At 37.3% G+C, this 24,839-nt stretch overlaps 1 protein-coding gene across 4 annotated transcripts in view; it reads right to left on the bottom strand.

Moving 5' to 3' along the window:
* Positions 1–22,814, bottom strand: part of Opcml (opioid binding protein/cell adhesion molecule like) — a 513,817-nt gene extending 491,003 nt beyond the window's left edge. For all 4 annotated transcript variants that reach the window (XM_076843550.2, XM_076843552.2, XM_076843551.2 and 1 more), the window contains exon 1: positions 22,648–22,814. In XM_076843550.2, the coding sequence (XP_076699665.1) occupies positions 22,648–22,814 (167 nt within the window). The remainder of the gene's footprint in view (positions 1–22,647) is intronic.
* Positions 22,815–24,839: the final 2,025 nt, after the last annotated feature.

The following is a 24,839-nucleotide window of genomic DNA, read 5'->3' as shown; positions in this document are numbered from 1 at the left end:
AGCAAATAAGAACATGTTTAAAAAATTTTTTTAAAGGTATCACTTTAAATAGTAATAAATTTTAAGGAGTTTTTCATTTATTGCTACTCCACTTCTCCCTGATAAAGAACAGTGAGGTTTGTGGAAAGAAGCAGCCTGACTCTATCCTTTCTATCAAACAAAGCAGGGAGGACCGCATTTGCAAAATTCTGACCTCTTTGTAGGCTATCTAAGGTTTTCATCTATGTGATGTCTAACTCAGGGTTCAAACCAAAAGCAGCTTGAATCTCAGGCAAGGGGAATCTATGATAGGCAGCAGACACAGCTCTTTGAGAGCTACAACAGGCCTATGAATACACAGTTGCCTGGAGTAGGAGACTATTGCCAGAGGAATTCCAAAGCATCTAAGAACCCTAAGAAGAAATTGGGATGAGACCCTTTGAGAAATTAAGGCATTTAAAAATAGTCACATGCTAGGACTGCCCCACAACCCGAACCTAAGCCTAGGCTAAGTTTAGGACCAGGACTGCCCCGCCAATTGTCAGACCCATGCTGGAGCCCAGGCCTACCCCATCTCACTCTTGGGACACTGCAGTCATCACCATAGCCCTCCCCATGCAGCAGCCTCCACCTTGGAACAACAAATAGGCCCTGGGGGCAGCTGAATCTCCCAACAGGCAACCCACCCTTTCAGTTCCATCTCTGAAAGTAGTTGCAGTCATCTTGGGACACCCCCACTGCTATCTTGAGTTCTCTCTACTATTACCACCATCACTTTTAGTTGCATTAGCATTTATTGTGGGACACCACCCGGGGATTAGAGGCCCAACACAAACAGGAGGTACAGATAATCTGCAGGTATACTACTAGATTATAGGATAGAAACTGTAATACCTCAGATCCATACAACAAGAAAGGGAGACACATAGAAAACATGAAAAAACAAGGGAGGAAAGTGCCCCAAATAAACCAAAATACTAAAATAATAAAATCCATGGACAGCGCAGTTGATGAAATGTCAGAGAAGGAGTTCAGAATATACATAATTAAAATGATATGCAAATTAAAAAATGACATAAGAAAACAAATATAGGCAACCATTTATTACACCAACAAAGAGATAAGGAAGCAAACACAGATAGCAAAAGATTATGTCAAGAAAGAGATAAAGATTCTGAAAAAAATAATCAGAAATTCTTGAAATGAATGAAACAATAAGCAAAATAAAAAACTCAAAGAAAGCATCACCAACAGACTAGATCACTTGAAAGAAAGAACATCAGATAATGAAGATAAAATATACACTCTTGAAAATAAAGTTGACCACACAGTGAAGATAGTAAGAAACCATAAACAGGACATCCTAGAATTATGGGACAGCATCAAAAGACCAGATCTAAGAGTTATTGGGATAGAGGCAGGCACAGAGATTCAAACCAAAGGAATGCACAATCTCTTCAATAAAATAATATCAGAAAACTTACCAAACATGAATAATGAATTGGAAAATTAAATACAAGAGGCTAACAGGACACCAAGTGTACCAAATTACAACAGATCTATACCAAGGAAAATTATAATGAAAATGCCTAGCATACAGAATAAGGGTAGAATCTTAAAGGCCACAAGAGAAAGGAATAATATCACATACAGGGGGAGTCCAATTCATATTTCAGCAGATTTTTCAGCCCAGACCTTCAAAGCCAGGAAATCCTGGAACAACATATACCAAGTTCTGAAAGAAAATGGATGCCAACCAAGAATCTTATATCCAGCAAAATTAAGCTTCAGATTTGATGACAAAATAAAAAACTTTTAATGATAAACAAAAGTTAAAAGAATTTATAACAAGAAAGCTTGCACTATAGAGCATTCTCAGAAAAATATAGGAGGAGGAGGAAATGAAAAACAACAATGAAAATCAGTGAAAGTAGGAACTACCCTAAAGGAAATACTGATTAAAAGAGAAACCATTTCAAGTTAAAAACCAATAGTAAACCAGAAAGCCTGGGAATACAAATCATATTTTAAAAATAACCCTGAATGTGAAAGGCCTAAACACATCAATTAAAAGACACAGACTGACAGACTGGATTTAAAAAACCACCCCAAAATACATTGCTTTCAAAAGACTCATCTCAAAGGAAAAGACATTCACAGACTGAAGGTGAAAAAAAAATGGGAAAAAAAGAAGTACCACTCACATGTACTATGTACCATGTACCAAGCAGGGGTTTCCATCCTCATATCAGATAAAATGGACTTCAAACCAAAGCTAGTGAAAATGGATAAAGAAGGACATTTCATACTGCTTAACAAATTCATACATCAACAAGACATAACAATTATAGACATCTATGCCTCAAATAATGGGGCATCCATGTATATCAAACAAACCCTTCTCAACTATAAGAACCAAATAGACCACAACAAAATAATACTGGGTGACTTCAATATACCTCTCTCAGCACTGGACAGATTTTTTAAATAAAAACTAAACAAGGAAACTATAAAACTCAATAATACAATTAATAAGTTAGATTTAACAGACATATATAGAATATTCCATCCAGCAACGAGCCAATACACTTTCTTCTCAGCAACACATGGATCCTTCTCCAAAATAGATCATATGTTATGCCACAAAGCAAGTCTTAGCAAATACAAAAAAATAGAGATATGACCCTGCATTCTATCTGACCATAGGAAATAAAATACTTTTGAAATACAGAACACAATTAGAAACTATTTTGCAAATTTTCTAGTAATATAGAAAACCTCAAAGACACTGACAAATTTCTAAAGGCATATGATCAACCCAAACTGAGTCAAGAGAACATACACAATTTAAACAGATCAATTTCAAGTAAGGATAGAAGATGCTATCAAAAGCCTACAAACCAAGAAAAGCCTAGGACCAGACAGATTCACAAGAATTCTATAAGAATTCTACAAGAGTTCCACAAGACCTACAAAGAAGAATTAATGCCAATACTCCTCAAATTATTCCATGAAATAGAAAAGGAGTGCATAATGATCAAGTGGGGTTCATTCCAGGAATGCAAGGTTGGTTCAACACAACAAAATCAATAAATATAATTCATCACATCAATAGACTTAAAGATAAGAATCACATGATTATATCAACTGATGCAGAGAAAGCATTTGATAAGATACAGCACCCTTTCATGTTCGAAACACTAGAAAAACTAGGGATACTACAAACATACCTCAACATTATAAAAGTTATCTATGCTAAACTCAAGACAACATCATTCTAAATGGAGAAAAAAAATTGGAAGCTTTCCCTTTAAAAACTGGAACAAGACAAGGGTGTCCTCTTTCACTACATCTATTCAACATAGTCCTTGAAACTGTAGCCAGAGCAATTAGACAGACGAAAGAAATTAAAGGGATACAAATAGGAAAAGAAGAATTCAAATATCATTATTTGCTGATGACATCATTCTATACTTAGAGGATCTAAAAAAAATCCACCAGAAAACTTCTAGAATTAATAGATGAATTCAGCAAAGAAGCAAGATATAAAATCAATACCCATAAATCAAATGCATTTGTATACATCAGTGCTGAATCCTCTGAAAGAGAAATTAGAAAAACTACACCATTCACAATAGCCTCAAAAAATATTAGGAATCAACTTAACAAAAAAGGTGAAAGATCTGTATAATGAAAACTATAGAACACTAAAGAAAGAAATTTAAAAACCTAAGAAGATGGAAAGATCTCCTATGCTCTTAGATAAGGAAAATTAATATTGTTAAAATGGCCATACCACCCAAAGCACTATACAGATTAAATGTGATTCCAACTAAAATCCCAATGTCATTCCTTATACAAATAACAAAAGAAATCATAAAATTCATTTGGAAAAATAAGAGATCTAGAATAGCTAAGGCAATTCTTAGCAAGTAGAGTGAAACAGGAGGCATCACAATACCAGACCTTAATCTATACTAAAAGCTGTAGTAACAAAAATGGCATGATATGCACACCAAAATAGACGTCCAATGGTACAGAATAGAAAACACAGAGACAAAGCCAAATAAATACAGTTATCTCATACTAGACAAAGGAGCCGAAAACATACACTGGAGAAAAAAATAGCCTCTTCAACAAACAGTGCTGGGAGAACTGAAAATCCATATGCAGCGAAATAAAACCAAACCCCTATCTCTCACAAAACTCAACTCAAAGTGAATCAAAGACCTAGGAATTAGACCAGAGACCCTGCGCCCAATAGAGAAAAAAGTAGACCCAAATTTTAATCATGTCAGATTAGGCCCTGACTTCCTTAAAAAGACTCCTATAGCACAAGAAATAAAATCAAGAATCAATAAATGGGATGGATTCAAACTAAAAAGCTTCTTCTCAGCAAAAGAAACAATCAATAAGGTGAAGAGACAGCCTACATCTTGGGAACAAATTTTTGCCACATGCACATCACATAGAGCACTAATCTCTACAATAAAGTCACAAAACTTAACACCAAAAAAACAAACAACCCAATCAATGAATGAGCTAAGAAGCTGAACAGACACTTCTCAAAAGAAGATATACAATCAATCCACAAACATGTGAAATGCAAATTAGAGATATGCAAATCAAAACTACTATAAGATTTCATCTCATGCCAGTCAGAATGGCAGTTATCAAGAAGACAAACAACAATAAGTATTGTCGAGGATGTGGGGAAAAAGGCACACTCATATATTGCTGGTGGGACTGCAAATTGGTGCAACCAATCTAGAAAGCAGTATGAAGATTCCTTTAAAACCTTGGAATGAAACCAACATTTGACCCAGCTATCCCACTCCTCAGTCGATACACAAAGGACTTAAAATCAGCATACTATAGTAATGCAGCCACATCAGTGTTTACAGCAGCTCAATTCACAATAGCTAAACTATAGAAGCAACCTACATGCCCTTCAATAGACGAATGGATAAAGAAACTGCGGTACATATATACAATGGGATATTAATCATCATTAAAAGAGAATAAAATTATATGGGATTTGCAGGTAAATGGATGGAAGTGGAGAATATCATGCTAAGTGAAATAAGCCAATCCCCCAAAACCCAAAGGCTAAATGTTCTGATAAGTGGATGCTGATCCATAAAGGGGGAGGGGGGTATGGGAAAAATGTAGGAACTTTCATTGAGCAAAGGGGAGGGATGGTGAAGGGGGTATCGGGGCAAGAAAGATGGTGGAATGCGACAGACATTATTTCTCTAGGTACTTATGTAACTGCACATATGGTGTGATGCTACATCATGTACAATCAGAGAAATGAAAAGTTGTGCTGCAATTGTGTACAATGAATCAAAATGCATTCTGCTGTCATATACACCTAGTTAAAATAAATAAATAAATTTATAAAAATACTAGTCATGTACACAGAGTAACTGGAGAAAGCACATATACTGGACCAGTAAAGACGTAAGTCAAGAAAAGGCTGAAAGGAGTCTTCATAGGATATTGATTATTGATGATCTTCCTATCCTGGAGGTATTCTGCAAAGATAGGCAAAGATAGCTATTTTTTTAAATGCCCAGTTTTCAACAAAGCATCACAAGGTACACAGCGAAACAGGACAACAAAGTGAGAAAATTGTTACCAACAGAACTGGCATCAGAGAAATTCTAAAAGGAGTACTTCAAATTGAAATAAAAAGAAGTTAGCAAATAAACTAAACTGTATGAAAATAAAGTTATTGGTAAAGATGATATATAAAAAAATAGGAAAAAATTATAATTTTGGTTCATAACTACATTTTTATTCTTTTATAGGATTTAAAAGACAAAAATATAAAAAAGAATTATAAGTGTATGTTAGTGGATACATAATATATAAAATAATATTTATAGGATAAATAACATAAAAGGGGATCCAAGCTGCAAAGGAATAGCATTCTTGGTTCTTTTTACTTATACATGACAATACAATTCATTTTGACAAAATTATAAAAGCATGAAATATAATTTTATCTAATCTGTCCCCAATACTTCCCCTTTCCCTTCCTTCTTCCCTTTCCCGTTCCCTTCTCTCTACTAACCTTTTGCTATTTACTTATAGTTTATTGTTTTTTTCTAATTAGTGTCTTATATATGTATATGGTGAGATTTACTGCAATATTTGTACATAGGAATGTTATGTCATATTCATCCCACTGTCTTTCCCTATCCCATTCCTCCTCCCTTCCCTACACTCCTCTTTGTCTATTCTATTAATTAATCTCTTTTCTATTCTTTTATTTTATCCTCTTTCCTTATTTTGGATTAGCTTCAGCATATTAAAGACTACATTCAACATTTGACTTTTTGGGACCAGCTTATTTCACTTAGCACAACAGGCTCTAGATCCTTCCATTTACGTGCAAATGCCATAAATTATTCTCTTTTATGGCTGAGTAATATAGCATTGTGTGTGTGTGTGTGTGTGTGTGTGTGTGTGTGTATATATACACAAAAATGTGATATATATATATATATATATATATATCACATTTTTGTTATCCATTCATTTGTTGAAGGGTACCTAATTTGGCTCCATAGTTGAGGACAGTGCCAAACATATTGTGTTCATCAAACAGGCAATCTCTCCTGCCACTTTCTGGCCTGTTCTTCTGAATTAAAAGAGATAATGTTAACAGTGCCTGGGATATAACTTTGTTTATTGAGCATTAACTATTTTTATTTGCTGTGTATTTTTTTTCAAATAAGTGTCATACACTTATATTTAAAACAAATTTCCACAAAATGTGGAAAAGCCTATCAGTATTATTCTTAGAAATATATTTGAATTAAAATTTTAATAGCCATTAATAATATTTATGAATAATTTGCTGCATGTTGTGGTGCATGTCTGTGATCCCAGTGACTTGGGAGGCTGAGACAAGAGGATCACAAGTTCAAGGACAGCCTCAGCAACTTAAGGAGACCCTATCTCAAAAATGGGCAATTATCAAGAATAAAAATAACAGTAAATGTTGGTGAGAATGTGGGGAAAAGGGTACTCATACATTGTTGGTGGGACAGCAAATTGGTGCAACCACTCTGAAAAGCAATATGAAAATTCCTCAAAAAAACTAGAAATGGAACCACCATTTGACACAGTTATTCCACTCCCTTGTATATGTCCAAACAATTTAAAATCAGTATAATATACTGACATAGCCACATTAATGTTTATAGCAGCACAATTCACAATAGATAAGCTAAGGACCAGCATTTTTGAAAGTGACTGAATTTATTACTATTTTAAAATAAATTGTTCTAAGCTAGGCATGGTGGCACATGCCAACAATCCCAGCAACTCAGAAGGCTGAGAAAGAAGGATAACAAGTTTGAAGCCAGACTGACCAACTTAGAACCTATCTCAAACTAAAATATTACCAAGAGCTAGAGATGTAGTTCAGTAGTTTGAGCATATGATTTCCATGATCAAGGCCCTATGTTCAATCTCTAGTACCATAAAAATAAATTAATAAATAAATAAAATAAAATGTGTTAAGTGAGGAGAATATGCCACACTAGGAAAATATCTGTAGAGTGTACATACAAGAGGAAATGACAGAAAATCAAAATGTGTCACTACAAAAGAAAATCAACTAAACACAGGGAAAAAATGAAGGTAGGAAGCTGTGCTGAAAACAAATAAAAAACTGCCATGGTAAGTTCTTCCTCATTGTTAATTTCTTTAAATATAAATGAAATAAACACCCCAATCAAAAGACATAGATTAGAAGAATTGATTTAATAATAGCAATAGAATCCAAAAATATGCTGTGTATTAGAGACTCATTTGAAGTTGCTTCATACATAGTTCAAAGGGAAAGGACGATGAAGTATTTCTATACAAATTAAACTAGAGATTAGAGGTAGCTATGCCAAAATGACAAACAAACTTTAAGAAACTCTTACCAGACATAAGGTATACTATATTATAATAAAAGGATCAATTTACCAAGAAGATACAATAATTGTAAATATATATATAACAAACATCAGAACATGTAATCATATAAAGTAAACATTGGGAGAATTAAGGGGGAAAACAGCTCCTATAACAACAGTAGAAAACATTAATGATCCACTTTCAGTAATGGATGGAACAACACAAAGACCAAAGAGGAAATAAAGGTTGTGAACATCACTATAGAGGTAAACAGGACCTAACAGAACACTTCACCTTCCAGAGGCAGAGTATACATTTTCTCAAAAACAAATTGAACATTCTTCAGAATAGATTACACACTAAGCTACAATACAAGTTTTGATAACCTTAGAGTGAAACCATACAAAGTATTTTTTTCCTGATCAAAATGGAAAAAAAATAAATCCATAGCAGAAGGAAAAGTGAAAAATACATAAATATTGTGCGAATTAAACAGTACATTTTTAACCAATGGATGGGGGGGCAAGGTAAAAAATTTAAGATTCTGGGGAAAAATGAAAATTACCAACAGTTATGAAATGCAGTAAAGGCAATAATAAAATGGAAATTTATAGCCTAAACACCTATAAAAAGAAAAAAAGATTCTCAAATCATGAACCTAACTTTAAGCCTTAAGGAATTAGAAAAAGAATAATATAAACATACCTTTAACAGAAACTGTATATAGATATTGCTATATATTTATATATGAGTAAAGATAAACATCATAGAGAAATATAAAAATATAAAAAGTAAAGAAAATTAACAAAACCACAAGTTTGTTCTTTGAACACATTAACAAAACTGGTAAGTTGTTGGCTAGATTGAATGATCCAAATAACTGAAATCAAAAATTAAAGGGAAGGCATGGAAATGTTAGAACAAATTCTATTCAAACAAGAAAGATAATAAGTATTATGAACAACGCATGCAAAAAATTGGATAATGTAGGTGAAATTGAAATAGTCCTAAAGAATTCAGCCTACCAAGAATTAATCATAAAGAAATAGAAAATCTGAATAAATCTATGATTGAAAGGAGATCTAATCACGAATCAAAGTATTAGACAAAGAGGAATGAAGGAAAGAGATAGGGATGGAATAAGAAAGAAAGTAGAATAAATCAGACATAACTTTCCTATGTTCATATATGAATACACGACCAGTATATTTCTATATCATGTTCAATCACAAGGATGGAATCCTAATTAGAATAAGTTAAAATCCATATATGTACACTATGTCAAAATATACTCTGTCATATATATATATATATATATATATATATATATATATATATATATATATATAACAAATAAAGGGGGAAACCTCCTAACCAAAAAGAAAAGAAAATCCCAAGACCAGATGAATTCATTGATGAATTCTACAAATTATTTCAGAAGAGTAATAGTCCACTTCAGATTCTTCAAAAAATATGAAGAATGGTGAATACTTCCAAACTAAATCTGTGAGCCAAGGTTTTCCTGTTAATAATGAAGCAAAGACACCTTGAGAAAAGAAGAGTAAAAATTATCACCTCTTATGAATATCGATGCAGAAATTATCCACAGAATTTCAGCAAACTGCTTTTAACAGCTTTTTAAAAGGATTATACACTATGACCAAGTGAAATTTATTCCTGCAATGCAAGAATAGTAAACCTATGAAAATCAATTCATGTGCTTCATTAACAGGTTGAAGAAAAAAATAAAATAAAAAAATGATCATCTCAATTTATGCAGAAAAGAAAAGAAAAGGCATTGGAAAAATACAACACACACACACACACACACACACACACACATTTTCAACAAAGTAGAAATAGAAGGAAACTACCTCTTAAATATGAAAGTCTCACAGTTAATAACTCAATGGTGAAAAAAACAAGAGCTTTTTTCTCCAACATCAGAAAAAAGACAAGATGCCTGTAGCACTTCTAATCAATATAGTTTTAGAAGTTTCAGCAGGAGCAATTAGGCTACACAAAGATGATAAAGGCACTGGAACTGGAAAGGAAAATGGGAAATTATCTGTTTACTGATGACATAATTTTATGTTTAGAAAACTCTGGACTCCACCAAAAAATGTACAACTTACTAGTTCTAATAATTAACTGGCAAAGTTATAGGATACAAAATCAGTACACAAAAATAAGTTGCCTATGTATACACTAAAAATGAACAATCCAAAAATAAAATAAGACAATTCCATTTTTGATAGTATCAAAATGAATAAAATAGGAGTAAACTTATTTAAGAGGGTGAAAAAATTTCATGCTTAAAAAAAACAAAAAAAAAATGCTGCTGGAAAGTTGAAGAAGACAAAAATAAATAGAAAGATATCCCATGTTTGTGGCTTGAGAAACTAAATATAGTAAAGATGTCAGCATTCACAAAGTGATCTATAGATTCAATGTAATTCCCATCAAAAGTCCAATGATGTCTATTTTTTCATAAATAGAAAAAAATCTATCCTAAAATTCATGTGAAATGGCAAGAGATCACAAAACAATCTTGAAAAAGAAGAACAAAATTGGAGGTCTCACACTTCCTGATTTAAAAACTTAAAACAAAGCTATAGAAATCAAAAGAGCCTTGACCTGGCATAAAGACAGATTAATAGACTAATGCATATAAATAATCCTTTGTTATAATGATTTTCAACAAATGTACCATTTGTTGAAAGATCATTCAATGAAGAGAAGACAGTCTTTTCAAAAAACTGTGCTCCGAAAATTAGATATCGACATGCAAAATGAAGAAGTTCCACTCCTACTTCATATAAAAAATAACTTAAATACATTGGACTTAATCATAAAATCTAAAACTTAAAAAAAAGGGGGGGGGCGGGGCAAAGCTTCATGATATCCAATTTGAGGACAGTGATTTCCTGGATATGACATCAGAAACATAGGCCCCCAAAGGGGCAGGGGATGCATGAACTAAAGCAAAAAATGAAAACTATTACACATTTAACATACTATCTACACAGAAAAAAGCATCCCATAGAATCAGAGGAAATATTTTCAAGTCATATACGTCTGACAAAAAATTAACTATCCAGAATCCCAAAACCCTCAATTCAACAACGAAGAACTTATCTTTATAAAAACAAGTGGCGGGAGGACAATCAACTTGAGTAGGCATCTCTCCTAAAGAGAATACTTTATACAAGTCAATAAGTATATCAACATCATTCACCAACAGGGAAATGCAAGTTGAAATTGCAATGAGATACCAATTCAACTCATTACACCTGCTATTATAAAAATTAATAAATAAAAATAGAAAACAAAAAGTGTCAGCCAGGGTGTACAGAAATGGAAACCCTTAGGCACAGCTAATTGGGAATGAAAAGCAATGCAGTTACCACAGAAAACAATATGTAGCTCCCCAAATAAATAAGCAGAAAATTATCATATGATCCAAAAATTCCACTTTGAGGCATAATACAAAAAAACATTGAAAGCAAGGGCTCAAAAATATTTTACATTTATGATCAAGGCAGCACTATTTAGAAGAGTGAATGCAGCACAAGTGTTCATCAAAGGATGGACAAATGAAGTACAGACAATGATTTGGTCTTAATTAAGGAAGGAAGTTTGACACATGCTTCAACAGGATTGGACCTTGGCAACATTACGCTAAGTTAAACAAGTCAGTCACAAAAGGACACATTTCATATGGCACCACATGTCTGAGGTATAGTCAAAATCATAGACACTGAAAATGGAATAGTGGTTTCCAGGAGCTACAGGGAGGGAAGAATGGTTGGTTATTACTTAATGGATATAGAATTTCAGTTTGCAAAGGTGAAATAAGTTCTGTAGATGGATGGTGATGATGGCTACACAGCAATAAGAATGTACTTAATGCTACTGAAATGTACATTTCAAATTGGCTAAAATGATAAAATTTATGTTAAGTATATTTTACAATAAAAAGAGAGGCACAAAGAGAACTTTGGGGTGATAAAAATGCTCTCTACCTTGTGGGGTGGTAGTTACATGAGTGAATATATGTGTTCAAATTTATTGACATGAACACTTAATTTGGGTGTATTGTATTTAAAACAAATTTGCTGTCTCCCTCTATTTTTCTCCCTAGTTTTTCCTCCCCATTTCCTGATTTATGGGCTCTGTGTTCTGCCAACATATTCACTATATGTGAATGATTAGAGAAGAGAGCTTGAAATTAATTCAACTTTAAAATGCCTGCACTTTCTAGAGTAGTGCTTGGCATACAGTGGGCACTAAACAAGTGTTGGTTGTTTAAATTATACATTCAGAACAATTATCCAAATCCTCATATTCAAACAATAAGAGCTTGAAAATATTTTTAAATCCCATATACTAAACATATAAACAAATTTTTATTGTCATTATTCCTTAAACAATATAGCATACAATTCACATAGTATTTACATTTTATAGATATTATAAGTGATCTAAAGATGATTTAAAGTACATGGAAGAGTATGTGTAGTTTACATTCAAATACTACAGCATTTTATAGATGAGACCTAAGAATTTACAGATTTTGGTATCCACAAGGGTTCCTAGAACCAATCCTCCGTGAATACTGAAGAATGACTATAACCTATTTTTCTGTTTTCGGCTTTTTTTTTTTTTGTATTTGTATTTTTTAAGTAGCTATTGTTTACTGCAAGCTTGCTACAATATCAGACTTTAGCTCTTTGCAAATTCAATGTCGTTTGCTCTCACCCAACGACTCAGTGAAGTGGGTATATAGTCCCTGGTCTTTTTAATCAGGAAATTGAGGCTTAGAGAAATGGAATCCAACCACATGCAGCTATTACTTAAGTAGTAGATTTGGGATTCGAAATGAGTCTTTTGGACTGTAAAGTTGCTGTTCTTCACCTCTTGATAGAGGTTATACTTTATCTTACATTTCGCTAAGCACCCATTGACTTGCCAATTGTAAACTAGAGCTTATAATCAAGAGCATTCTATAAATTGTTTGCACGGCACAGGTGCAACATGAAGCATGCTTCTGAGGCACGTTCAGAGGCATCACAGTGGGCGCTTGTTACAGAAGCTGTGGCACTTCAGATAGCCAAGAAAATGGGTCCATAAATCCCTTCATCCCAAGATGCCCACTGGAATGTTAAGAGATTACTCACTGTGGCCTTTCTATCCTCTAAGTTTGCAGACACTCTTCCAGAATGTGCCATCCTCGATTATGCAAACAGTGAAAAGGAAGGAGCAAGCCTCCCTGGCGTCTGTTCAGCATTTCCTGCCGGTGGCTTTAAGAATATTGTGAAATTCACACACACACACACAAAATGCGATTCTAACAAGCAAGAGACAGGACAAGTTATATACCAACCATTTAGGGAGAGATCATTATCTCAACCAGAATTCAAATGCCAGAATCTCTGGTTGTGATTTCAGTGACTTCCCAATTACTTCAAAATGGTGAAAATATCTCCATTAGAATAGATAGTTCAGAAGTCAGTGCGTTTGTGTATGTGAGTGCACCACTGTGTCTATGTGAAAAGGGGAGAAACTAGAAAAGAAAGAAGTAAAGGAGAAGTTAATACTTCCTTTTAAAAAGCTTGGCGTGCCTACTATGCATTAGGTCTTGTACTGAACACTGGGGACCCGGAGATATAATGCATTTACGGCATGGGAGAAGCAAAGGAAATGACAATGAGAATAGGAATATCTCTAGAGACAGTATAAAAAGCACAGGAGAGCATAAATTTGAGTACTATAATTCCTTGCTCTTATACAAGGTGACTTACAGCCAATATCTCAATGTGAGCATGGCCACTCTGATCAAACACTGAACTGATTCAATTCCCTGTATATACAGATAGTGGCTCTCCTTATGTCCCCCTGGGAAGTTCCAACCAGCCAAACATTAACCAAGAAGCCTTATGTCAGGATGGCATCACTGGGTGGTCAAGGTAGACAAATAACTGATATAGCAAGCCATATATCTGAGAATGAACTATGTAATTAATTGTAAAGGAGCAGAGCAGACAGGAGTAAGCGTGAATTGGTCTTGACCACTGTTGAAGAAGTCTGCAAAATAAATAATTTGGGTTAGCAGACAAACAGTAAGCATTCAAAAGTCGCTTAACCACTTAGCTGGGACAAGTGGGGTCAAAGGCAATTCTAGTCACTCTGAGGGGAGGTCCTGGAAGGACAAGCCAGGGTGCCTGATCTCCCAGAGTCTGGTATAGCTTCAGCATACATTATCAAGACATGGACTAGTACTCAGTGGCAAGAAGATTTACAGCTATGGGCCAGGTGGGAAGCGAGTTTCTGATAGAGCTAGCAATGAGCAGAAACTTCCTCTTTAAATTGCTCTTGCCTCTGCTGGCTCTGCAGATACTGGACATCAACATGTGTATGACCCTGTGTCCTGGACACCAGAATCTTGGCAGTGGCTAATAGTGATTCTTATCATTCCACTCTCTTTCCTCCATCTATTTTCTACCTTTGACTATTCAATAATGTCAGTGGAAGCTTTTTGTCCCCTACATGTGTACACATTTCCCTGCTCCTTAGTTCTTTCCTTTATCTTTCTTCAATTCTGCTTTGATACCTTCAGAAAATCTCTCTCCCCCTTTCTCTTCTCTTGTGTCTTTGCATTTTTTATCTTTCATTCCTTGTGTCTTTCTTCCCTTCCTAGTTAATGTTTATCAAAACACCTCCAACCATCAGACAAATATATTGTGACAGATGTGGGCATGGATCCAATAGAGTGAGCGCTATGCATCTGAAAATTAAATTTGGCTCAAATAGAAACAATACTACAAACTCCAAAATCTTCTGAAAGTATTCAGAAATATCGTTGAGAAAATGTCTCCATATTATCTTCCTCTAATTACACCTACTTTTCTTCAGCGTCAGTACTCACAATAAATAGAAAATTATCATATCCATTTTTTCTCTTTTGTGTAATTACTTCTACAACAACATTATTTCATATTATTCTTCATTGCTAGTATGTAGCATTTTGGGAAATTGTGAGTTAAATCATCTTCAGTGGACTAGCCAGAAAACTTAACAACCACTTATAACATTCTTTGTTCCCAATATACAATGAAACTTTGTTAACCGAGCTATCATAAATCTTTAGACTTGACGAAAATGTTTAATATTCAAAACCAATTTTTAAAAACTTTATTGATCAGCACTTTTATGGGAAGCCAGGTCAAGTCCTTCAGCATCTCTTTGATTAAGGAAAATGTACCGTTTCCAGGGAAAAGGAGGTTAAAATAGGTCGCGAGATTTTCTCTAGAGTATGAATCAGCAGCAAGGTGAGGAGAAGGCCAGTGGGTATTTTCACAACCTTAATGGATTAAATTAAAATGTGAATATAAAAATGAAGAAGGATTACAGATTGAAATGTTTTAGAGTTTAAAGAAACTACTTCTTTTTATTCTATACTTTGGGATCATTCATTTCTTCACAACTGTCAATGGTGGATTCTTCCCAACAAATTACCTGATTAGATTATTTTGTTTTAGTTCACAGGCCCTTTGAAGTACTGTGTATACAGTAGGAGGTAAATAAGTGGATAGTAGGACATTTAGGGTAGGTTCACAACCAAGAACACCAAAGACCCCCTCTATGGTGTGCCGAACCCTTTGGTGACCATCATTTTGTGCAGTGTTCCCAGCACACATCATTTCTAGCTCCAGAAAGTGGGTCAACATTTACGTAAGTGCAGATGAGGGAAAGGAGACCCTAAATATTCTACAGAAGACAATTAAAACACTCAGTTTAAATGCAGATTTCCTGGACTTCAATCCAACATGTGTCCAGGCAAAAGAAAGAAACCTTTTATTTGTTTCTGCTCAGAGTGCATGGAAACCTTCTCTGGTCTCTATATCAGGGAGGGCAGGGTAGACTATGTAATTGAGGAGAAGCAGAAAAGTCTTCTAGGAGCAAATCTGAATTCCATCACATAATAACTATGTGAACAAAGGCAAGTGGCTTAATTTCCCTAAACCTCAATTTCCTAGGCCATTAATTGGGATTGTAATATTTTGAAAGTTACATTAATTGATAGGTCATTTATAAAGGCATATGACATACATTAAATCATGGATAATTTTTAGGGTTTTTGTTTTAAAAGTACCCCACTTCCTCTCCCAGGGCCTTGATAGTTTTATTAAAGGGCCTGTGGTCTTATCCTATAGGGAGAGTGATGAAAGTGTCAAACCTTTCCTTTCTTCACCTTCTCTACCAGGAAAACAAAGTGCAGATCTAGACAGGGCAAGTGCTGAGCAGACTAGACATTGGAGCTTACATTTTCACTTATAAAAAAAATACACCAGGGTATAAGCTATACTAAATAGGTGTTGCTATTGGGAGACGGGAAAGGAAGGAGAATGGACCAAAATGAAAAGAACCCGCCCTTTTCCCCAACATCTACTCCACACTAACTGTAGCTCTGATTTCCTTAAATGTAACATCAGCAAAATAATCTTCCTGCAGGGCAAACAAAAATCAAACATATTTGGAATCATCTGGGGTTGTCTTGTCTGTATTTAAAAAAAGAAAATCAAGAAAGGCTAATACTTAGTTCCTAACTTAATAGGTAATGCAAACGTCTACAGATGTCTTAAGATGTAATTCCTCCTTCTTATCTCATGACTATGAAGACAGCTCCCTGTTAATAAAAAGCAATTTTTAAAGTTCTCCCCTGGGAAGGTCAAATAGAAGCTACTTTGCTTTTCCTTTCTGATTCATCTCATTTTTGGATCCCATCAGATCTCTAACACCAGGATCCCCCATAGCTTGCCATGATAAACACAGTAAGGCGGTCATGGGCAGAGTCCTTTACAGAAGTTAGAAGGAAGGGAAGTGGAAAGACAGAAGTACACTGAACCCAAGGGCCAGATTTACTAAAAGAGGCCAAATAACTACTAAAGGGCTTAGATAAGAATTGCTGAGTTTTTCCACTATGGTTCAAGCAGTCTAGGGCCTACATTGTTAATGTTTTAAAACAGCTTCTTCCATTACCTTCTTTGGACTGTGGACATGTTAGGTATGTGTATGGGGAGGCAGACACATCCCTACCAATCAGAGATGTTAGAGTGTCACAGACTCAAACCAGCCCTGCTCATCCTGGCCTGGGCGATTCTGCAGCCATGTGCCAATGTGGGACACACTAAGTCCTCAGGCAGGATTACAAATTTCCTTGCTCAATGCATCTCTTTTTCTCTACGATAAGGAAAATCTTTGCAGAAACATGACAGCCTCCTCTTCCAAATGTGTTATTTTACTTCTGCTAAGAAGATTCCTCTTAACTCTGCCACCCTGCTTGTTGTCTTGCCCTTAGGGATATTGAAGACTTCTGTGTAGTTTAAGATCAGATTGCAACCACTGGTGGATTCAACTGTCCCCTCTGACAAGTAATTTGAGTAGAATCCAAAAATCCTTCAGCCCTCAGGTCCCTGAGTGTTATGCCTGAATGCCCCAGCATCATATTTTAAAGAGAATAAAACTGTTTAAATATAAGCAGTTCATTGCTGTAAGGTAATACTATATTAGAAGAGGATGGGTCTCATTAAAATGGCTCAAAGAGTCCCACCAATACTTAATATTTTCAATCCCTAGTACTCAGTACAATATCTGCACTCAATACACAAGACATAAAATGCAGGAACTTGCAATGTAAGAGTAACCACACATGAAGAAATCACAGGTCCACAATGTGTCTCTGTTAAAAGAGGGGTGTAGCAACTGTGGCTAGAACCCAGATGACAGTAATTCTTAACCAAAAGCAGGAAGCTGAGTGGAACTGGGAAGAAACTAATACAATTTAAAGGTGTGTGTGTAGGTGGAGAAGGAGACGGTAGAATAGATGAAACTAGGAAAAAATGAGAATATCAATTATTACTGAGGAGTTCCATTTAGTACTAGTAACAACTAACACACACAGTCAGCCCTCTGTATCCATGGATTACATCTGCAGATGTGCAAAACAGCAGATCAAAAATATATTTAAAATTTTTAATTTCATCCATATTGAACAGGTACAGATGTTTTGCTTGTCATTATTGCCTAAACAATATAGTATAACAACTATTCACATAGCACTTACATTGTATTAGGTATTATAAATAATCTAGAGATGATTTAAAATATTGGAAGGATGTGTGTAGGTTAAATGAGATGTGATCATCTGAGAACTTTTGTATCCAGGGAGCCCTGGAACAAATCTCCCATGAATACCACTGAGGAATATACTACTGCTCTAAAACTAACAGAACAACAGCATATACTTTGTCTCACCTGATATTACAGGTCTGGTGGATATCGTTCCCTTCTATATACAATTATACTGAAGTGCTCAAGGCTATGTAGTTAGTGAGAGATAGAATGAGAATCAAACTGACGCACCCAGGCCCTGAGCCCAGCACTTTCTAGAGCACTAATATAGCTCTAAGGTGGCTGAATGCATGGAAGGGACACTTCAGTGGACAGTAGGGAGGAGGGAGAGACCCTGGGCACCAACCTTGCTCAGATGTTATAGGGCATAAAGGCTTTAGAACAGAATTCATCAACTCTGCTCCAAACTGGAAATACTGGAAGAGATACATTAAATACCCATAACTCCAGAGATGTTGATTTCTTTGGTTTGTGAGTTTGGCATTAGATTCTTTGTCTTTTGTTTGTTTGTTTTGGTGTGGAATGAATTCACTGCCTCACATACTCTAAGCATCCTCTCTGCCACACTAAGTTATATCTCCAACCTCAAGTGGAATTTTTAGAAAGCATTCCAGGTAACTTCAAGGAGCAAACCAGTTTATCATAGTCAAGTGAGAGGGCTCTTTTGGACCTGGGCCTGCTTGTAAGTCTTTTTATGTCTCCATTTTCTTAGCTCAAGAACAGTGCCTTTACACTTGTATAGTCCTTATTTAGCTTAGGCACCTTAAACATTGAAACTCAAAAGTCATGCACATGTTTTGAATAATCTACTGGCTGCTCTGAATTTCCAAATTTAAGCCAGATGACTAACTGCTGATGACAAGTGAAAAATACAGAAAACCATCCAGGTGGACAACAGAACATTGTACTCAGGAATTCTATTGCCCAAGTTGCTTTGGAAAAATCCCACTACTCAGATTATTCCTTGGCAGCATTTAAACCTCACCTACTTGTTCTGAATGGATTAGTTCAGAACTCCAAATGAAAATGTTGGGACAGAGTAGAAGTGAGCCTGTAAGCATAATCCCATATCAACAAGCTAGGATTATCCAAATTTTTTATCCTACATTGAAAAATAAAATAAAAACAAAAAAATAAATCACCATGTTGGTGGAAACTTTTCCCATTGAGTAAAACATCCATAAGTAATGAATACAACCACTGTTTTAGGGTATCCTTCAAAATGTCTATGGACTCAGATACTGTGGACTAACAGAAAAACCAAAGTAAATTTAGAGGCATCAGAGCTCCATGAAGAAGGATCAATTGGTGGGCATCTGTGTGACAGATGCCAGCTGATAGGTTTAGGATGCTAGGCTCCTTTCCTGATGTGGGCACTGATTCAGACAAAGGACTCCTAGATACTTGTTATATCTAATCTAAAAGAAAGGCACAGAACATTTTTAACCCAACAGAAGATAATTGTAATGAAATGATTCTGGCCAAGAGGGCCCATTTGTAATAATGAATTCAAATCAGATTCATAGAAGCTATAATTCAACCATAGTGAATAGCACCTTCATTTTCCATATCATCTCTCTTCCAAAAAGGCTAAATAACTCAATATTCAAATAATTATTTTTACTTTTCAAGTAGCCTTATGAAGTAGTTATGAAGAAGATAATATTGCCTCACTTACATAAAATGAGTTTCAAAACTTCAATGTCGTCTTTAGCACATCACTTCCTAATGTCTCTCAGTGTAATCAAAGACCTGTCACAACAAAACTGATATCCCAAAGGAAAGAAATCATTCCGCCTCTAAGCTGTACAATTTTTCATTGGAGAGTTTGAAGATGGACCCAGGTTTCTTGATTCCTTTCCTTTTCCTACTAGGACTTTGCTTCTTATCTGACTCCATTCAACATTTAGAAACAGACTGGAGATAATTTCATCAAAGACAGTTACATTTAAAAAGACTTTCTGTGGCTGATAGGCATAGACATCATTTAATTTTTTTAGCACATTCTGAATATTTAATGCATTTGGAACACTAAATTCCCAAGCAATGAATTCCCAATGAACACTTTTAAGGAGACCATAGAGTGACTAAAGAATTAAAGAGCTGGGGATGTAGCAGAGTGTCATAGCATTTTCCTAACATTTGTGAGGCCCTGAGTTTAATCCCCAGCATGACAAAAATAAATACATAAATAAGCATGGTTTTAAAAGCAAAAGGAACCATCAAATAAAAATTAGTACATTTATCAGGGGTTGAGGGAAACTGTGGATTTCCAATGACTGGAAACATGGGCTCTCCCTCCAAGTACTGACAAGTAAGTTTTTTGTTAAGATTAGAATGTGCCTGTTTGCCTCTAAAGCAAAAATGTATTAAACAAAAACTGAAACAAACAGAAATTTGCAGGAGATGTTTATGTTCTTTGAAGATACATTGTCTCCAGTGAAATCAAAATCTGTAAAAATCAGGGAATAATAAGAATTAAGTGATGAGGGAAAGAAAGAAGGAAGAAAATGAATATAAGGCAAAAGCATGCCACATAAAGACACTGATAAAAGTAAAGAAAGAAAGCCATAAGAGATAAGATTGCATAAGCTAAAATTTAGAGGATAGAAAAAGATTAAAATATGAAACAATATGCTAGATTTCTCTCTTTCTGGGGTAGAATGCACAGAAAAGACAAGAAATCAACATAGGATACGTGCTTACTTTTTTTTTTTAAAGCAACAACACAAAATCAGGTAACAGATAACAGTTGTATTTGAGTATGTAAGTTTTTTTCCCCACAAAGCACAAAAATCAAGTATTCAGCTTTTCCTTTTTTATTCTCATTCCCATTACCAAGCCCAGCTGCTAAACATTAGAATTGAAGATCATGAAAACAGGCCACTAGCTAATAAAAAATGGTAGATCTAAGCTGGCCCTCTGCTGGTAGAATTGTTTCACTGCGTCAGAGAAAGCAGAAAGCTCAAGTTTTTAAGTTTCTGCTTTAATTCCAAGGGGCAAGAAGAGGCCAGATGATTTAGCAAAGTTCAACACTGAGTCCCTATTCAACTCTGGACCTCTATGCCTCCAGTGGAAGATTAGAAGATAAAAGATAAAAAGATACATACTAACGTCCCATTCAGACTACTGATATTTGCCCAAATTTCCTCCATGTGCTACTCAGATCTTTGAACCAACCAGTCCACTGCAAATGTACATCCCACGAGTCATTTCCCAGGGATCAGACTCAGGGGTCTTATTTGAAGCAACTCTTCAAATAAGTACACTCTTGCCTAGGACAGGCATACCAGAAGGACTTGTCTTTCCTGCTGTATGTGAAAGACATCTCTGTCCTCCTTCCTTATCTGTCCTTCTTGGGTCTCCAAGCACCAGAATACAGGGGATCTAGAACCGGTACTCCAGCTCAAAAGAAGATTTAGCTAAGAATCATACAAAGTTGCAAACTTAACATTTGGGTTCAAGAAAAGAATTGCTGGTTTCCCAAAGGCATTCATTCTTTCCCCAAGGAGATGCTTATCTCCATATGGAGGGTTCCACAAGGAAAGCCAAAGGAAGAGAGGGAAGGAAAGCCCACCCTCATTTTCCTCTTGCAGAAGCTAGGCATTTTGGCTACAGAATCTGGGTCAGAATGTTTTATTTCACCATAACCATCAAAGTCACAGGCAGGGCAAATGCATTCACCCTGTGTACATCGGGAGGCGTAGTTAAGCTGGGACGTCCCTGAATCTGTCTCCTAGGACCAGACTGCCTCATTAAAGGGATAAAAGATGATATCTGCTGAGCTGGTGGAAAGTGGTGACTGCATTTTTATTAAAGTCTCTGCTGCAGCGGGCCTAGTCCCCAAAGGTTCATATTCCAAGAATCTCCACCCCTCTGCCTGGAGTGTGTAAGTGATTCTCTGTAACTCATTAAGGTAAAACAAAAAGCTTCTGTATTGTGCTTCTCACACAGAAGTGATGTCGTTGCATAAAAGCTACATGTTTCCTCTCCTTTGCCCCAGCTGGAAAAAATAAAATGGCCCTCATAATTTATCACACAAGGTTGGCATGAGTGGCTGCATCTTCAGCAAACTCTTCACAGGCCATGGCCTGGCCCTGGTAATTCCAGAGCCTTCAATTGTTTAGAATCCCGCTGAAAGGGACAAGTCTAGCCATCCTGAGGATGACACCACTTCATCACATATCTCCTGGTCTGGGAGAGAGGATCCAAGGGGCTGGCTGACCACTCAGTATTTCAATTTCAATGCCCACATGTTTTTATCTTGGTACACACACAAAAGTGAATCTAGCCATGTCATGGCTCCATGTATACATGGAGTTCCAAATGCAGACTTCCGGCCAGGTAACAGACCAGAAAAGCCAGACCAAGTGACAAACCTGTCCAAAGAATGGTATCATCAACCACAGGACGTAAGTTGCCACCTTTTGGGCCTGCAAAAGTCCCTCTCACATGCTCCAATCGCCCACAGGAGCCTTCCATTCTCTCCCTCAGCCCCTCCCCATGAAACCACGTCTGAGGGGCTCAGTCCCCCTTTGAAGGATAGCTCCCTACCTGAGGGTGGCGCTCTCCCCTTGCCGGACCGTCACGTTGTCCATAGCTTTGGGGAAGGTGGCATCTCCGCTGCGCACGGGCACTCCTGTGGGTACAAGGAACAGCAGCCTGAGAGACACGACCACGAGGCACTTCCATGGCAGGAACAGGTACCCACAGACCCCCATCCTCGACAGCCACAACTTCCCAGAACTCGACAGCAGCACAGTCCTGGTCCCCCGCCACGCACACCAGTCGGTTTCAGGAAGTGGTGTGGGGAGAAAGGAAAAGAGAGCACACCCGGAGCAGAAAGGGGGAAGAAGGAGAAGCAAAGAGTCCAGGCTCTCCGGAGTCTAATAATTCTTCCTCAATTCCTGCCTCAGCTTTCCAGCCTAGCAGAACCAGATGCCCCCTCCTGCATCCAAAAAGAGCTTTCTCGACGCTCCCCTGGGGAGGGGGTAGACAGCTGGGAAGGGAGAGAAAGAAGGAAGGTGCAAGGATGAAGGTCACAGATTGCGCTTTTTCTGCCTCTCTCTTCAAGATGCTACTTTAAGATTCAGTTGGGCACGTTCTGCAGAGGTCTGGCATCAAAAGTTTATAACCCAAAGAAGGCAAGTGTCTCTGACATAAAGGAGATGTCATAAAAAGCTCCTGCTTCAAGGAGAGGAGAAAATGTTTTATTAGATCACACATATGTATAGATATATTTATAAACCAGCCCCAAGTCTCGCATCTGGAACCCGAAGGCGATAAAAAGTTCCAAGCTGGGACACGCAGCCGGTGCAGACCAAGATCCTCCGGTCCGTGGATGTCCTCCCCGCAGCCCGGTCGGAAACTCGCGGCCAGCCTGGCCCGCGCTCGCCAGCCCGCGGAGCGCCGCCCGGCGCAGGCTCTGGGCTCACGGGGAGCTGGGCGGACGGCGCCCCCGCCTCCTCCGGGGACGCGGCACGGGACGCGGGGACGCGCGGACGCCACGCTTAGCGGCCGCCCCCGGCCTCTGCGCAACCTTCCTCCCGGGAGCAGCCCGGACGCGCGCGGGCCCAGACCGCCAGGGTTGTCATGGCAGCAGCTCCATCCCTGACCGTTACTTTCTCCCAGTGCCGACTCGGTGCTGGCAGGCGGGCGGGCAACGCTGACTGTGCGCTCATCCCGACCCGGTGCAGGGCGAGGGGCGCAGGCGCCCACCAAGTCCTGCTGCGCCCACCAAATCTGGGAATCCTTGCGGGGATGAGTTCAGCCCCTCACAGGGCTCCACTCTCCCCCTGATAGCCGAGCAAGCCAAGAGAACGTCGTGCCCCTTTCAGTGGCTCCCCAGGAATCAAAGCGGGGATGGGGGGTGAGTAGGGGGAGGGAGGAGGAGAGAGGGAGAGGGAGTTCTGGGGAAAGCAGCAAATTGAAAACTGACACTGGCATCTTCCCTCCCTCCCTGATGCCAATGCAGAAGTTGCCAAACCCCGCCCTGGATACTGAACTACATTTCCCACTCCAGGTAGCTGAACCAGGCTGCCTGGTCCACCACTCTGCAAGCTACAGTTCTATGGTGTAGCTTTCCTGGGCCTATGCAGAAAGCCGGAATGAGAAGCTTCCTACTATGATGACCTACCTCAGAGACCTTTATGCCCCTACACTTGAAGTTTATCAGTCAAGTAGGCAAGTGTGCATTTCTTCTTACAACACAACATGCAAAGTTGTCCCTATTGTCCATGCATTTCATTTCAGTAAAAAGCAAGAGCTGGGAAAAACATAGATATCCTTAAAAAAAATAGTAGGAATAATCTTTATAAATCCATCTATAGCTTTCTGATTACAGGAAGGGTCACCATAATAGTGTCAGAAGGGGAGATGGGGGCATGGTATTTTTAGAGGCCAATCTCTGCATTTCTTTGAACTCAGATTCATTTTCTTTCAGTTCTAAACCTAAGAACTCCAGCTTTCCTTGGGTTGGTCATTATTCTTTTTCCTGCTTTGCCTGACAGAATCCTCCCTCACTGCGTGGCTCTTTCTCTTGTATCCTAATTTAATGGTTGCTATGTGCATCTGCCCTACTGTATTCTTTCTCAAAGCCTTTTGTTAAATTAGACTGGGCTCTGCACAATTGGCAAAATGAAATGTAATTCAAAAATAAGCATTAAGCTCTTAGTGTTTATTACTTTAGTTGCTGAAGGATACAAAGGCACACTACCTGCTCTCAGTTCTGAGGAACTGAGCACAAA

The sequence above is a fragment of the Callospermophilus lateralis genome, chromosome 2 (assembly GCF_048772815.1).
Source record: "Callospermophilus lateralis isolate mCalLat2 chromosome 2, mCalLat2.hap1, whole genome shotgun sequence".
In the NCBI taxonomy this organism is placed as follows: Eukaryota; Metazoa; Chordata; class Mammalia; order Rodentia; family Sciuridae; genus Callospermophilus; species Callospermophilus lateralis.
The sequence above is the reverse complement of the archived record's forward strand: the minus strand, read 5'-3'. Positions and strand labels throughout refer to the sequence as shown.